Source organism: Bos taurus, chromosome 9 (genome assembly GCF_002263795.3).
Source record: "Bos taurus isolate L1 Dominette 01449 registration number 42190680 breed Hereford chromosome 9, ARS-UCD2.0, whole genome shotgun sequence".
Taxonomy (NCBI): Eukaryota; Metazoa; Chordata; class Mammalia; order Artiodactyla; family Bovidae; genus Bos; species Bos taurus.
Window position 1 is genome coordinate 70,771,054 of NC_037336.1, and position 14,684 is coordinate 70,785,737.

At 38.5% G+C, this 14,684-nt stretch overlaps 2 protein-coding genes across 2 annotated transcripts; both read right to left on the bottom strand.

The window, feature by feature from the left end:
* Window positions 1-2,625: 2,625 nt before the first annotated feature.
* On the bottom strand, window positions 2,626-3,790 carry TAAR3 (trace amine-associated receptor 3). The gene has a single exon (XM_010808581.4). The coding sequence runs from the start codon at window positions 3,720-3,722 to the stop codon at window positions 2,691-2,693; it is 1,032 nt and encodes a 343-aa protein (XP_010806883.2). The 5' UTR covers window positions 3,723-3,790; the 3' UTR covers window positions 2,626-2,690.
* A 9,562-nt stretch (window positions 3,791-13,352) lies between these two features.
* On the bottom strand, window positions 13,353-14,273 carry TAAR2 (trace amine associated receptor 2). The gene has a single exon (NM_001191222.2). The coding sequence runs from the start codon at window positions 14,271-14,273 to the stop codon at window positions 13,353-13,355; it is 921 nt and encodes a 306-aa protein (NP_001178151.2).
* Between the last annotated feature and the right edge of the window lie 411 nt (window positions 14,274-14,684).

Consider the following 14,684-nt stretch of genomic DNA (forward strand, 5'->3'; position numbering starts at 1 on the left):
ACAAAGAAAGGCCAAGTCAGGCCTATACAAACCTGATGTCTTTGAGGGGAGTTTCAAAATTTTATCTCAAAACAATGAAAAGCTACATTCGTTCTTGGTCCAGTAGGAAACAGTTGGCACAATCAACCTGTATGATTGAGGAGAGTTTAATTTAAAAAAAAAAGAAGAAGAAAGAAAGAAACTATTTACAAAGATGTGGGCAGTGTTTAAGGAAACCAGCCAGAAAATTCTAGCACCCAGGGCAGCAGTAGTAGGAAAATCCTATGGACAGAGGAACCTTGTGGGCTATAGGCCATCAAGTCACAAAGAGGCAGACACGACTGAGCACAGGAGCATTACCTTGGCTGGAATTGACAGAAGATGAGGGTGGTACCAGGAGCACTAGAGGATGGCTATATGGAAAAAGGGTCTGAATGGCCTTTCCTGAAGGAGTCAGCCAGCCCCAGGGTAACTTGGCAGGGAGGTGGCCTAAGCACCCCGATTGCCCCTCCTTCCATCCTCACATCTCCTGCCACTGTTTCCTATTGGTAAAATGCCATCCATTAGACACTCCAGGGCAAGAGACCTTGTACATCCTAATTCGAATCTGTGCTTTCTACACAGTTCGTGGAGAAGGCTTGGACAAGCAGAAGGGATTTATCTTGGAAACCATGTAAGATATTTAAGAGGAAAGTGTCAACTTGGGATAATTGTGCAGAGTAGATTGCAAAGCTGTAAAATGGGAGGCAAGAACACTAGCTAACATGGTGAGAAAAGAGGCATATGCTGAGAATCAATTCTAAGTAAATATTCTTATCCTTTACTGAGTATCCAATATCTATCTCAGTGAATGTAGACAATTTTCCTGTAGCCTCTTGGCTATATATTTCATGAAACTAGCTAAGTCCATTCTAATAGATTGTCCCATTTATATTTAGATAGATTTATATGTTCAGTCTAATAATCACATGCTAATGTTGTACATACTAAAGCTGGCCATCCCTACACTGCTCCCTTCCCACTTTGAAAATTCCTAATCCTGCTTCCCTGAGAAGCACATGGGCATAAACACACACACAGAGACACACACACACAGGACAAAGACTCTCTCCTTTGATCAAATTTTAATCAAGCTCCTATGACTCCTCTGCTTGCCTACGCCAAACTTGGACTTCTTTGCTGTGGTAGACTCTAGACTGAGCAAGAATCCTGCTAAGTCAGCTTAGCAAAAACTCCCCCACTCTTGGTATCTGACTAGCCTCACTATCTTATCACTCTGCCCTACGTTCAGCAAGAATTCCGATGAGTCAGTCTAGCAAGAACGCTCCTTGATGTTTCCTCTTAATAATTTTCAATCCACTACTCACAACCCAGTCCCATGGGAACAAATCCCACATTGTTAGAGTTGAATTTGATCTCTCTACTTTACTACAAAAACCCTATTGTAGAAGCTTTCCTTGAATAAAGTCTGCCTTACAGTCTTTAACAAATATCATGAATAATTAATCTCTAACACACAGAGCGTGAAGTTTTTAAGAGTAAGGGAATTGTTCAAAAATACAGAAACAGATAAAAGTTTTAAAAGTTTAAGGAAGCCAAACAGAGCAGCCCAATCACTGGATGTGAAGTGTATCTACTACTGAAGGAATTCAAGTCTGTTTTAATGTCCTCATCTGTGAAGGGAGTGGCATAATAGGATCATGTCCATGGTCTTCTGAGACTCTCAGGAAGAAGGATCCTGGCCTTGCTCTCACAACCTAACATGTCTCTTCCTGGACAGAACCTAAAATATTCACTTCAAGACCAGTAGTCAAATTGGGTTAATAAATACTCTTTGGTAAGCATAAAAATATTCATTGGCTACCAATTATACATGTATTATGCACATTTGCTTTTCTACCAACAAATAGTTGTTCAGTGACTAAGTTGTGTCCGCTTCTTTGTGACCCCATGCACTGCAGCACACCAGGCTCCTCTGTCCTCCACTATCTCCCAGAGTTTGCTCAAATTCATGTCCATTGCATTAGTGATGCTATCTGACCATCTCATCCTCTGCCAACCCTTCTCCTCCTGCCCCCTCAATCTTTCCCAGCATCAGCGTCTTTTCTAATGAGTGCAATGAGTCAGCTCTTTACATCAGGCAGCCAAAGTATTGGAGCTTCAGTTTCAGCACCAGTCCTTCTGATGAATATTCAGGATTGATTTCTTTTAGGATTGACTGGTTTGATCTGCTTGCAATCCAAGAGATTTTCAAGAGTCTTCTCCAACACCACAGTTCAAAAGCATCAATTCTTCCACATTCAGCTTTCTTTATGATCCAATTCTCACATCCATACATGATTACTGGAAAAACCATAGCTTTGACTATACGGATTTTTGTCAGCAAAGTGATGTCTCTGCTTTTTAATATGCTCCCTAGGTTTGTCATAGCTTTCCTTCAAAGAGCAAATGTCTTAATTTCATGGTGCATGTAACAAGTACAGGGAATAAAAACTATAATGAATGAAGTAGTCCTTACTGAATATTATGCTTCAAGACACAATTTGAACCTATATATTTGAATTATATTATTAAATTATTCTTGGATCTAGAATTATTGAAATTTAATAAAATAATATTTGCAGTGACCTGGGGATGTAACGTACATGCTTCAGGTCAAAATTATAATAATCTCACTTTCAATACTCCATTCACTTGTAATGGCCTTTTTATTAATGTGCTTCAGGAAACAGATTTGCACTTTCTGAATGGGAGCTAAATATTTTTCCTGACACTATATATTTAAGAGCTTTCCGAAACCATGGATAAAAGAAGCCATGAATGAGAGGATTGCAAGTGGAGTTGAAGTACCCAAGCCACACTAAAAGATCAAGTACTATCATGGGAGTGGAGTAGCCTAGATATGGGTCAATCAAAACAGCAAGAAAACAAGGCAACCAGCAAGCTAGAAACACTCCCATTACTATACCCAGGGTCTTGGCTGCTTTGCGATCCTTTCTCTTGGATAAGTTTTTTCTCACTTCCCCCTTTGTGTTTTCAGGCATGTTGTCTATAACTCGAGCATGTCGTTTGGAAACAATAAAGATTTTGCCATAAATACCAACCATAACGGAGCCAGGAGTAAAAAAACATGTAGTGAACAATATTGTCCCCCAAAATTTGTTGAAAGCAAGTGCGCAGAAATTGAAGCAAGCAACAAGAATCTCATAGTTCTGCATACCAGAAACATTGGCCTTGGATAGAACTAAACCAAAAGAAAAAAGAGCAGGGGCTGACCAGCAAACTGCAAGCAGCCACTTTATCATGGAGATGGTCATTGTGGTTGTGTAGTGTAGAGGGTAACACACAGCATAAAATCTATCAATAGCAATGGAGCAGAGGTGGAAAATGGAGGCCAGACTTAGCATCATGTCAAAGCTTGTGTGGAATTTACAAAAGCCATCCCCAAAATACCAGCAGCTCTCTACTGATCGCACCATGCTATATGGCATAATGACCAAACCCAGCAGAAAGTCTGTGGTTGCCATGGAGAGGATCAGAAAATTTGTGGGAGAGTGAAGCTGCTTGAAATGTGATATGGAAATGATTATAACCAAGTTTCCAAAGATAGTGATGAACATGGCTCCGATCATAATTGAGTACATTATTACTCGAATATGAAAATGGCGGTTGGTGGGAGGACAGGATTTATTTCCAAATGTTGGACAACTGGATACATCTTCAGGAATATAAGTTAGATCCATGGTGCTTTATCTCTTTAAACTCCTTTTTTGGAAGGTAAGTCAATGTTTCTTCTCCTCTTAAAATGATCCCAGGAAATTTCAGCCCTGAAAGTACAATGAAGTCACCTGTCATTAATTCATTTCAATTATAATATATAAATATTTAAAATTATATAAATGGTGCTTACTTTCTGAGTTGTTTGCTGCATTTGAAAGTGAAAAACCTCAACTGCTCACTCTTTCCCGTTTTAGTCAATTTTACTCTATTTCATCCTTCTCTTTCATTTCATCCTTCTTTATTCACACTTTGGCCAATCAAATTTCGCATGACTCATATTGATCATAGGCATGCCTTTCTCTTATTCTACTGGGAGGCAAAGGACTAGTCTCTTGTTTTCCCTGAATTCTTGGTACTTAGGTTAATGCTTGTAGCAGGCACTAGATGCATATTTATGAATGAATAAGTATATACATAAATGTGAAATTATGGCTGTTTTAAAATACTTCCATTGTTCCAATAAAAGCAACTGTTTCAATACACTTATAACTTTGCTGAAAAGAATCGAATAATTTCAGGAGCTCACTTCATAAAGTATCTTTCTGTATTAAATTGCTTCTAATACTGCTATAAAAGAATCACTCCCAGAGTAGCATTTAGAGAGGCAGACCTGAGAGATTTTCTCTAAACATATTTTACTGATCCTTTAGGCTAGTGAGATAAGACCTAAGGATTTTGAGTTCAGATACGGATATGAAGGTATTAGTAAAAGGAAAAAAAAGAAAAAACTGCTGCAGGGGTTTCAGCTAAATGCCTTTGGGAGATGGTGGCAGTGGTGGCATAAGAACCCACTCAGTGCTCCATGACTTTGTTAGGATGGAGTTATGTGTTCTCAGTCATGTCCAACTCTTTGCAACCCTATGGACTGTAGCCCGCCAGGCTGCTCTGCCCATGGGATTTTCCAGGCAGGCATACTGGAGTGAATTGTCATTTCCTGCTCCAGGGGATCATCCCAACCCAAGGATTGAACTTACATCTTCTGTGTCTTCTGCGTTGCTGGTGGATTCCTTACCCGCTAAGTCATCAGGGAAGCCAGGATGGGGTTATACTGGCTTTAACGTCCCTTATGCATTGTTTGGTGCCTTACCTTTGCAGAGTTGGAAGTGTTCTTCCTGCTGATTCAGATACTCTGAAAAATTAAAGAAAATACTATGTGGGAGACTTACAACTTACAACTACACTTACATACTTCTAAGTCCATGAACATGCAGGCAAAGTACACTATTATCTAAATTTAGTTTTTCCTCCTTTTTATCTGTTGAAAAAAATCACATCAGATGGATTAGCAATGGAAAATAAACATTAATGTTGTTAGTTCTTTAATATACTAACTCAAATTAAATGTTTAATTTTTTATTTGTTTGAACTTAGATAAGGTTGATAAATAATGTGCTTTCACTTTCTCCTTTAAATTTTGATTGTAATGTGTTTCCTGGCATCTAAGGCTGAAGCCTAAAGTATTTCAGCTGTTAGGAAACTGCTTAAGAGAACTATATAACTTTTCAAATCCACGTCTCAAAATGTAGACTTTTCTGAATGTCTCTGTTTATGTCTTTCAGTTAGGACAAAGAGACTTTTTATTGAAAGTAGGATCAATGCAAAGACCTGGAACTAACACCAATAATAACTGTTTCATTTCTCTCTCCATCAGTCAGAAAGTAATGTCAATTTTTATAATATCTATTAAAAAAAAATCTTAAACTCCAAGTCTCAAATATAAATTCTATTTTTTAAAGCTCCAAAATCATGCTTAGCCTAAACAGTAGATGCCATTCAAACAGCAGATTTGTGTTAATATTTTTATTAAATAAAGATAAAAGTATGATTTTATGAGTAATTTCAAAATTTGAACAGTATCTATATTGCAACAGTGTAAATGGTACATGTAGTATAACAGGAAAGATAAGCAAAAGTTTAAAATTTGCAAAAATCCATGATGTTGGATCTTTTCTGTAAGTTCTCTAACATCTTACATAGACCATAATGATTATTACAATAACAGAACTGCTTGGAAACCATTCCAGGGATGACAATAAGTAGACTGCATTCAAATGCTGTGCTGAAAGCTAAGATAAAGAGAAGAAAAAATTTTTTTTCTGTGGCTGATTTCTATGACAAATGATTAATTTATTCCAAATAAATGGAATCACAGTCTGTAAGTAAGCTTCATAAAACCATATGGCAGTTCGCAATGGGCAGAGATAACACCTTGAAAACAATCTTCTTAAAAACATCTGGGAGCAGGAAAAATATTTTAACTGACAGTAAATACATACCAGAAACAGGCAGAGAGACCTCCATGTCAGAGAGCAGGGAGAGAAAGGAGAGTGAAAATTAAAACCATAGTAAATATCTTTCTCATAAATAGCCATAAACTATAGCATTCTTGAAAAACAAACAGAAGAGAAAAATCTTTACTACAACTATCAAAGAAGTATGAGGTCCAATGGAAATTGATCTAAATAAATGTTTTATCAAGTCTATGTGTACTTTTTTTGGTGGATACACGGAAAAGGTCTGGAAAAACATGCTTTGGCTAGAACATCGGAGCACTAGTTCGCCTGTGATAAATGATAAATCTTTTCCGCATCTGTTGGCATGGAAACCCCAGTTGTAACCCCTCCTCCCTTCAATCTACAATACTCCGCAACCTTTGGTCATGTAGTCTCTATATTCCCTGCAAACACCTGTGGTTTGGCCAGTCCCCTTTTCTCCACCTGACCCTTCAATCTCTTGAAAACCTGAAGGCTCAGCTCAAATATCATTGCCTTCTAGAAACCTTTTTTCACTCTCCCAGCTGGACTATTGGGATGACTAAAGATCTTAAAGTTATATTGTCTTCCCCATTTTACAGCTGACTTTGATTTCAAATGCCTTTTATTTTATCCTTTTCTTAGCACAACACTTTAAAAACATACATTACGTTAATTTACAATTCAATTTTTTGAGAAGTTTACAGTTAATGAGATAAAATGCCCTTAACTGTCTAAGCCTGGCAATGTTTAGTACGGATCTGCGTTCATCTCAGGTAAGCAGTAATGGCTTGCTGAATTAAATGGAAAGAAATTAATTTTAACACATTGAGAAATCTACATAATAGGCACTTTGTCTCATGGTATTAGAGACATTTGGTTTGAGAAAGATTAAATCATTAGGGAAACAGTAAATCTTGTTTATTTAAATATTTTTTTAAAAAATTGTATAATGTTGTGTTGGTTTCTGCCATACAACAGCTCAGATCAGCCATAATTATACATACATTCCCTTCCTCCCGAACACCCCCCACCCCACCATCCCTCCAGGTCGTCACAGAGCTGCAGGCTGGGCTCCACGTGCTACACAGCACATTCTCACCAGCTATCCATCTTACACCTTACAGTGTATACATAAAGTAGCTGATGCTACTTTCTGCATTCGCCCCACTCTCTCCCTCCTGCACTGTGTCCACAAGTCTAATCTCTATGTCTGCATCCAATCTCTACATCTGCATGTCCATTCCCTCCCTGCAAATAGGTTCATCAATATAATTTTTCTAGATTCCATATATATGCATTAATACACTGTATTTGTTTTTCTCCTTCTGATTTACTTCATCCACCTCACTAGAGCTTACTCAAATTTGTTCTTTTTTATGGCTTATTTAGAAAGTACCTAATAAATCCTCTCCCCATGGACAGAGGAGCCTGGTAGGCTGCAGTCCATGGGGTCGCTGGGAGTCGGACATGACTGAGCGACTTCCCTTTCACTTTTCACTTTCATGATTGGAGAAGGAAATGGCAACCCACTCCAGTTTTCTTACCTGGAGAATCCCAGGGACAGGGGAGCCTGGTGGCCTGCCGTCTATGGGGTCACACAGAGTCGGACACGACTGAAGTGACTTAGCAGCAAACATACAGTATTCCAAATGAAACTCAGCCAACAAAAATTTGGATATTTTAAAGTTTTTAAATTAAAAGGCACATTTCCACTGCCTTCTCCCAACTTTTTCAGGTATAGAATGTAACCAAGGTCTTGAGGGAGAAGTTGTTACTAAATGCTGTAACTAACATTGCAATCCAGGTCCTTTGGTTCCTGCTGCAATAAGCTTCCCACGATTGTTTGCTCTCTAAGAATGGGAAATAATAATAATATCAATAAGAAAGTCTATGGCTTCATCTGTTCATATTTCTTTCATACGGTCCTTGCTAATTAAATTATGGCCTGTAATCAGCTATGGATGACCTCATCTCCTGGGAACATTTTTGGAAATGAAAAATCTCAGACCCCTCCCACCAATGCACATTTTGGCAGGATAATATGTTATTTACATGACCATTGAATTCTGGAAGAATGGTTCTAGACAATAAGGAAGCTGTATTTTTAGTCTGGACACTCTTTGCGTATGAAATGAGTGGATAATCTTGAGGAGTAAAGAGTGACAGACTAACTCAAGTAAATGTTGCTTGCAAGAGAAAAAAAATATCAAAAGTGAGATGTGTAGTGTCTGGCAGTGAATTAAATAGTATATACCAAGAGTTTTTTTTTTTTTTAGATATATTATCAAAGAGGAGAGTGCATTTTAACATTACTAAAACACATATGTAACTTACATTTACTATAAATCATGTCTTGCATAGTTCCTGTTATCTGCAAAAACATTTTAAAAATGCCCTACATAGAGACTTTAAACCTTGCCATTTTGATGTAAAATTTAAAAACTTTTTTCATAATAATTGTTTTGCAGTTGGAAAAAAATCCTGCCTTCTCTCTTGCATGCTATTTGTAACAATTTTGGGTTCTTTGTAAAATTTAGTTACTGTTATTCAGTTATTTTGGAGAAGAGAATAAATCAGATTTAAAAAAACTAGGATAGTACATTTCTAATTCTTTTCATTGACTCAGTACCTTCCCTCTCTTGATAACTTAGTTGTGAATCATTGTGTCTCTTCTGGTGGCTTTGCAGGCATCAAGTCAGGATTGTAGACAGTGTAGTGTCAAGGACTGAGATATCTGACTCATAAAAGTTTATCTCTTCTCTCCAGAGGACTGGAGTGAAGAACACAGATTCAGGAGTTCCTAGAGGGAAACTAAGTGCACAGCCCCAGTGGAATTGCTCTTTTATCTCTCTTTCCTGAGGGATATTAACCTATTCTGTCTATTTTTAATATCCCAGATAGTTTTCAGTGCTTTTTTTTCCAAATAAAGGATGACAATTTCATATCAATTTCATGGTCATTTGGGCTTCATTCTGGTAAAATAGGGTAGTAAAATTTCTGTATCTTAAAAACATATAGACTTATGTAGCTAAACTAAATGTTGGCTGATATCCAAAGTAGAAATAATTGTCCAAATCATAAAAGGCCTCAGTTTACACTTTGATTCCTGGATGAAATGAGAAGATATTGGGATGGGAGAAAAGTATTTATCTTTGCTTCAGTGATTTGTTCCAGTTTAATAGAATCCTTAGTTAAAAAAACAAAAGTATACAATCCCATTAAATCTTGATAAAAACTAGTGTAGTAAATCAGGAGTCCAGAAAGCTAAGTTCTAGTTCTGCTTCTAAAGAAAATTGTATCAGTTCAGTTCCATTCATTTGCTCAGTCGTGTCCGACTCTTTTCGACCCCGTGGACTGTAGCACGCCAGGCTTCCCTGTCCATCACCAACGCCCATGCTGCTGCTACTGCTAAGTCACTTCAGTCGTGTCCGACTCTGTGCGACCCCATAGATGGCAGCCCACCAGGCTCCACCATCCCTGGGATTCTCCAGGCAAGAACACTGGAGTGGGTTGCCATTTCCTTCTCCAATGCATGAAAGTGAAAAGTGAAAGTGAAGTCGTTCAGTCGTGTCCGACTCTAGCGACCCCATGGACTGCAGCCTACCAGGCTCCTCCATCCATGGGATTCTCCAGGCAAGAGTACTGGAGTTGGGTGCCATTGCCTTCTCCGACCAACACCCATAGCCTGCTCAAACCCATATCCATCAAGTCGGTGGTGCTATCCAACCATCTCATCCTCTGTCATCTCATCCTCCTCCTGCCTTCAATCTTCCCAGCATCAGAGTCTTTTCCAGTGAGTCAGTTCTTCACATCAGGTGGCCAAAGCATTGGCGTTTCAGCTTCAATACAATAGAAAATTGTATAATCTGGGGCAAATCATTCAATCTCCCTTGGGTTCAGCTTTCTCATCTATAATGGTCTATAAAATTTTGAGTGTGAGGGGAAACAGTACTGACTTTGGGAATGAATGCAGGGTGAACAGTGGAAGGAGGAAAGCAGATAGGATGCTGGGTTACTACTGTATTTGAACTAGTGAACAAGCCAGGATGACCACATTCTGAAACTAAAAAGTGCCTCATAGAGACACAGACTTAGAGAACAAATGTATGGACACCAAGAGGGGAGGGAGAGGGTGGGATGAATTGGAAAATAGGGATTGACAAGTGTACACTGCTATGTATGAAGTAGATGGCTGGTGATATGATTCCACTTCTATGAGATACCTAGAAGATTCAAATCCATAGAGTCATAAAGTACTCTGGTAGCTGCCAAGGGTTTGGGAGTAGAGGGTAGTAAGGTGGGGAAGGGGGATGGGGAGTTTTTAATGGGAACAAAGTCTGGTTGAAGAAGGTGAAAAATCTGAGAGATGGATGGTGGTGAGAGTTGCACAACAATGTGAATGTACTTAGTGCCTCTGAACTGTACAGTTAAATATGGTTAAAATAATTTTTTAAGTGTGAAGAAAATTATGTTTCAGTGAAAGGGGAATAAATGAGTAGAATGTTTAGCTACTTGAATGATTTTTAAAATATGAGGAGGATTCTAATAGAGAGAAGCATCATGAGAAACTTTTGGACCAGATAGGACTGACAAATTGTTATTTCATCCATAAACACCATAATAAACAACAACCACCATCACAAACACTATCATTCTGTAAAAAGAACACCATTTCAAAGAAGATGCACTGTTCCACCTCTACCTCATAGGCTATTGGGTGAGACCAACCTATCATTAGGACAGCAAGGATGGAAGCGACATACAAGGTCTGGAGAACACGGGTCAGCCCATCTTCAGGCAACCAGGCAAGACACCACTTAAGCTGACTTCTGGGCAGTCACTGTTTCATTGTCATCTGTGCAGTGAACTAAGATCAAAGCACATTTGTGGGGCCTCTTGAGAAACCTATATGCAGGTCAGGAAGCAAGAGTTAGAACTGGACATGGAACATCAGACTGTTTCCAAATAGGAAAAGGAGTACCTCAAGGCTGTATATTGTCATCCTGCTTATTTAACTTATATGCAGAGTACATCATGAGAAACGCTGGGCTGGAAGAAGCACAAGCTGGAATCAAGATTGCCGGGAGAAATATCAATAACCTCAGATATGCAGATGACACCACCCTTATGACAGAAAGTGAAGAGGAACTCAAAAGCCTCTTGATGAAAGTGAAAGAGGAGAGGGAAAAAGTTGGCTTAAAACTCAACATTCAGAAAACTAAGATCATGGCATCTGGTCCCATCACTTCATGGGAAATAGATGGGGAAACAGTGGAAACAGTGTCAGACTTTATTTTGGGGGGTTCCAAAATCACTGCAGATGGTGATTGCAGCCATGAAATTAAAAGACGCTTACTCCTTGGAAGGAAAGTTATGACCAACCTAAATGGCATATTCAACAGCAGAGACATTACTTTGCCAACAAAAGTCTGTCTAGTCAAGGCTATGGTTTTTCCAGTAGTCATGTATGGATGTGAGAGTTGGACTGTGAAGAAGGCTGAATGCCGAAGAATTTATGCTTTTGAACTGTGGTGTTGGAGAAGACTCCTGAGAGTCCCTTGGACTGCAAGGAGATCCAACCAGTGCATTCTAAAGGAGATCAGCCCTGGGTGTTCTTTGGAAGGAATGATGCTAAAGCTGAAACTCCAGTACTTTGGCCACCTCATGCGAAGAGTTGACTCACTGGAAAAGACTCTGATGCTGGGAGGGATTGGAGGCAGGAGGAGAAGGGGACGACAGAGGATGAGATGGCTGGATGGCATCACTGACTCGTGGACGTGAGTCTGAGTGAACTCCGGGAGTTGGTGATGGACAGGGAGGCCTGGCATGCTGCAATTCTTGGGGTCGAAAAAAGTAGGACATGACTGAGTGACTGAACTGAACTGATGTAAACATTTCCAAAAAGAGAAAAAAAAAATGCTCATTGAAATAACGTAATGGAAAAATTAAACAAAAAAAATTTCAGTGAAACACAGAGCCCGTACACACACACAAAATACATCCACAAACATACTTGTGTATATACATTTAAATGAAAACTTCATAAGGCAATCTTTACCCTGAATGCAAGTATATTCTGAAATTATCTACTTTCTTCTGTTCTGGTTTGCTTTTCATTAAAAACATTTTTTGCAGTCAGTGGTAAATTAGAACCTCTTATGTCCACGTGCAGGAATAGGTTAACTTTTGAGGAATTTTAGAACCTGTTGACATTACGTTCATAGCTTGAAATCAGCTCAATGAAAATAAAAAATCAAATTCTACAAATATGGGCTTTTTTCTTTCTTTTCAGAGCCAGATGTTAAACATTTTCTAGCACACCACTGGTTGCAGACTTCTAAGTGGATTTTACAAATTACTAATGGGTCACAACTTAAAGTTTAAAAGTCATTGAATAGCACATGCTGTATAAAGCTTCTTGTACCCAGAAGCACCACCATAAATAGAAGCTTTCTTCTTTGCTTCCTCCTGCTGCTACTCTATTATTCAAAGATACATGTACACATTTTAAGCAAAAACGAGTGACTGAGTCAAAATGCAACCTTTTTTTGGTATATACTTCACATTTATTAAAAATCAGAACACCAATAGTCATACAAAGTGTGAATGAGCCAGAGAAAGAAAGGAAGGCTCTGGCTGGAATTCTCTGGCTAGTAAAACAGAAAAATAGAAAATAGAAAAAAGAAAAAATGTCAATTGCATGATTAAGATGATACTCGGACGGAAATGCGGATGGAATCTGGGGCCTCAGTTACACAGTTTCCATTTCTTATTTTATTAAAAAAAAAAGGTTCAATCTCACAACTGTAAAATCTAGTAAAGGCTGATTTTCAACTATCAAATGATTGATTCTTGACATCATATGACTTCTTGAAATTGTGTTTCCATATTTACTTACCTATAATTTTTAGTGGTCGATGTTTCAAAATACCTCTGATCAGACTCTGAGGAAGACAATGTAAATAAAATATCACACAAAATGTGTGTGATGGTGAGAATGGGGAGAGCAATACTCAAGCTCAGCTTGTGTTTTGCTCCCTTCCAAATAGTACAAAATTTTGTGTGTGTTCCCTTCATCCCCTTCCTGGCTTTTTCTACCTTCTCTTCACCTTTCTGACTTTTTTCTTTCTTCTCTACCTATAAGCAGTAAGAACTATTCTGAAAAGACAGGATTTGGGGTTCAAATAAAAAATTCTTTTTTCCTCTCAAGTTTTAGAAACCAAAAACTTTCCATGGTAGCCAAAGTCACACATACACACACACACCACACACAGAGTTTAAGTAACTTTGTTCTTCTAAATTCCAGTCCTTTGCTTCTTTCCACTCATACAAATAAGTCTATTCAGTTTCTTTTTCTTTAAACAAGTTAGTATTATGGAAATGTGAGCTGAAAATTTTACCCAGGAAAATGTACTTCAGGGCTCTGCGAAACCAGGGATAAAAGAAACCATATATTAAAGGATTACATGTGGAGTTAAAATAGCCAAACCATGTCAAAGCATCAAACAAAACTACAGGAGTAGAGAAGCTCAGAAAGGGATCCAATAAAATTGTGAAAAAGCAGGGAAACCAGCATAATAAAAAAACACCCATCACTATCCCTAAAGTCTTGGCTGCTTTCTTGTCTTTCCTCATTTGATTATTTTGATTTTCTGGTAAGTTGTTGATTGCACGAGCATGCTTTCTGGATACTGCAAAAATTTTGCCATAAATTCCAACCATCACAGACCCAGGAGCGAAGAAACCTGCCATGAACAAGGTGGTGCCCCATAGCTTGTTGAACATCACTGGGCAGGAACTAGAGCAAGCAACCAAGATGTCATAGCCTTCTATTCCATCAGCATAGGCCTCAGAGAAGACCACTCCGAAGGCGAATGTCCCGGGGACTGACCAGCAGAGACTCAGCAACTGCTTAATGGCTGGAATCGTCATTTTGATTGAATACTGTAAAGGGTAACAGATAGCATAAAATCTATCAATGGCCACCGAGCAAAGATGGAAAATGGATGTAATGCTGAGCATCAGATCAAAGCTATAATGAATCTTGCAAAATGTAAGCCCAAAATACCAGCAGTTCTCCACTGATCTTATCATACTGTATGGCATGATGGTGAATCCCAGCAGGAAATCAGTGACCGCCATGGAGAGGATGAGGAAGTTGGTTGGTGTGTGAAGCTGTTTGAAGTAGGAAATGGAAACGATCATGGCAAGATTACCAAACACTGTGATGAATATGGCTCCAGACATAAAGGAATACATGGCAGCTTGGACCCCTACCGGCCTTTCGTTTTCTGGGCAAGATCCACTTCCATATTCAGAGCAATTCAATAGTTTCTTAGGAAAAAGCAAGAACACATGGGATTGTGTCAGTTAATAGACAGTATATCACGTTTTTGATATACTTTCATAGAAAAATTTTAAAAAGACATAGAAGACTTAAGGAAGATAATTTATGATGAATTATTATAATTTTCTTATTTATCTTAATCTGTATTTAGTCTTAACCTGTAAATTTACAATTCATAGAATTCTAACCTAATGAGTTTAAGTGATCATAATTTACTTTACTCTTGCCTTTATTCAAATTAAGGCTTCCCTGATAGGTCAGCTGAAGAATCCACCTGCAACGCAGGAGACCCTGGTTCAACTCCTGGGTCGGGAAGATCTGCT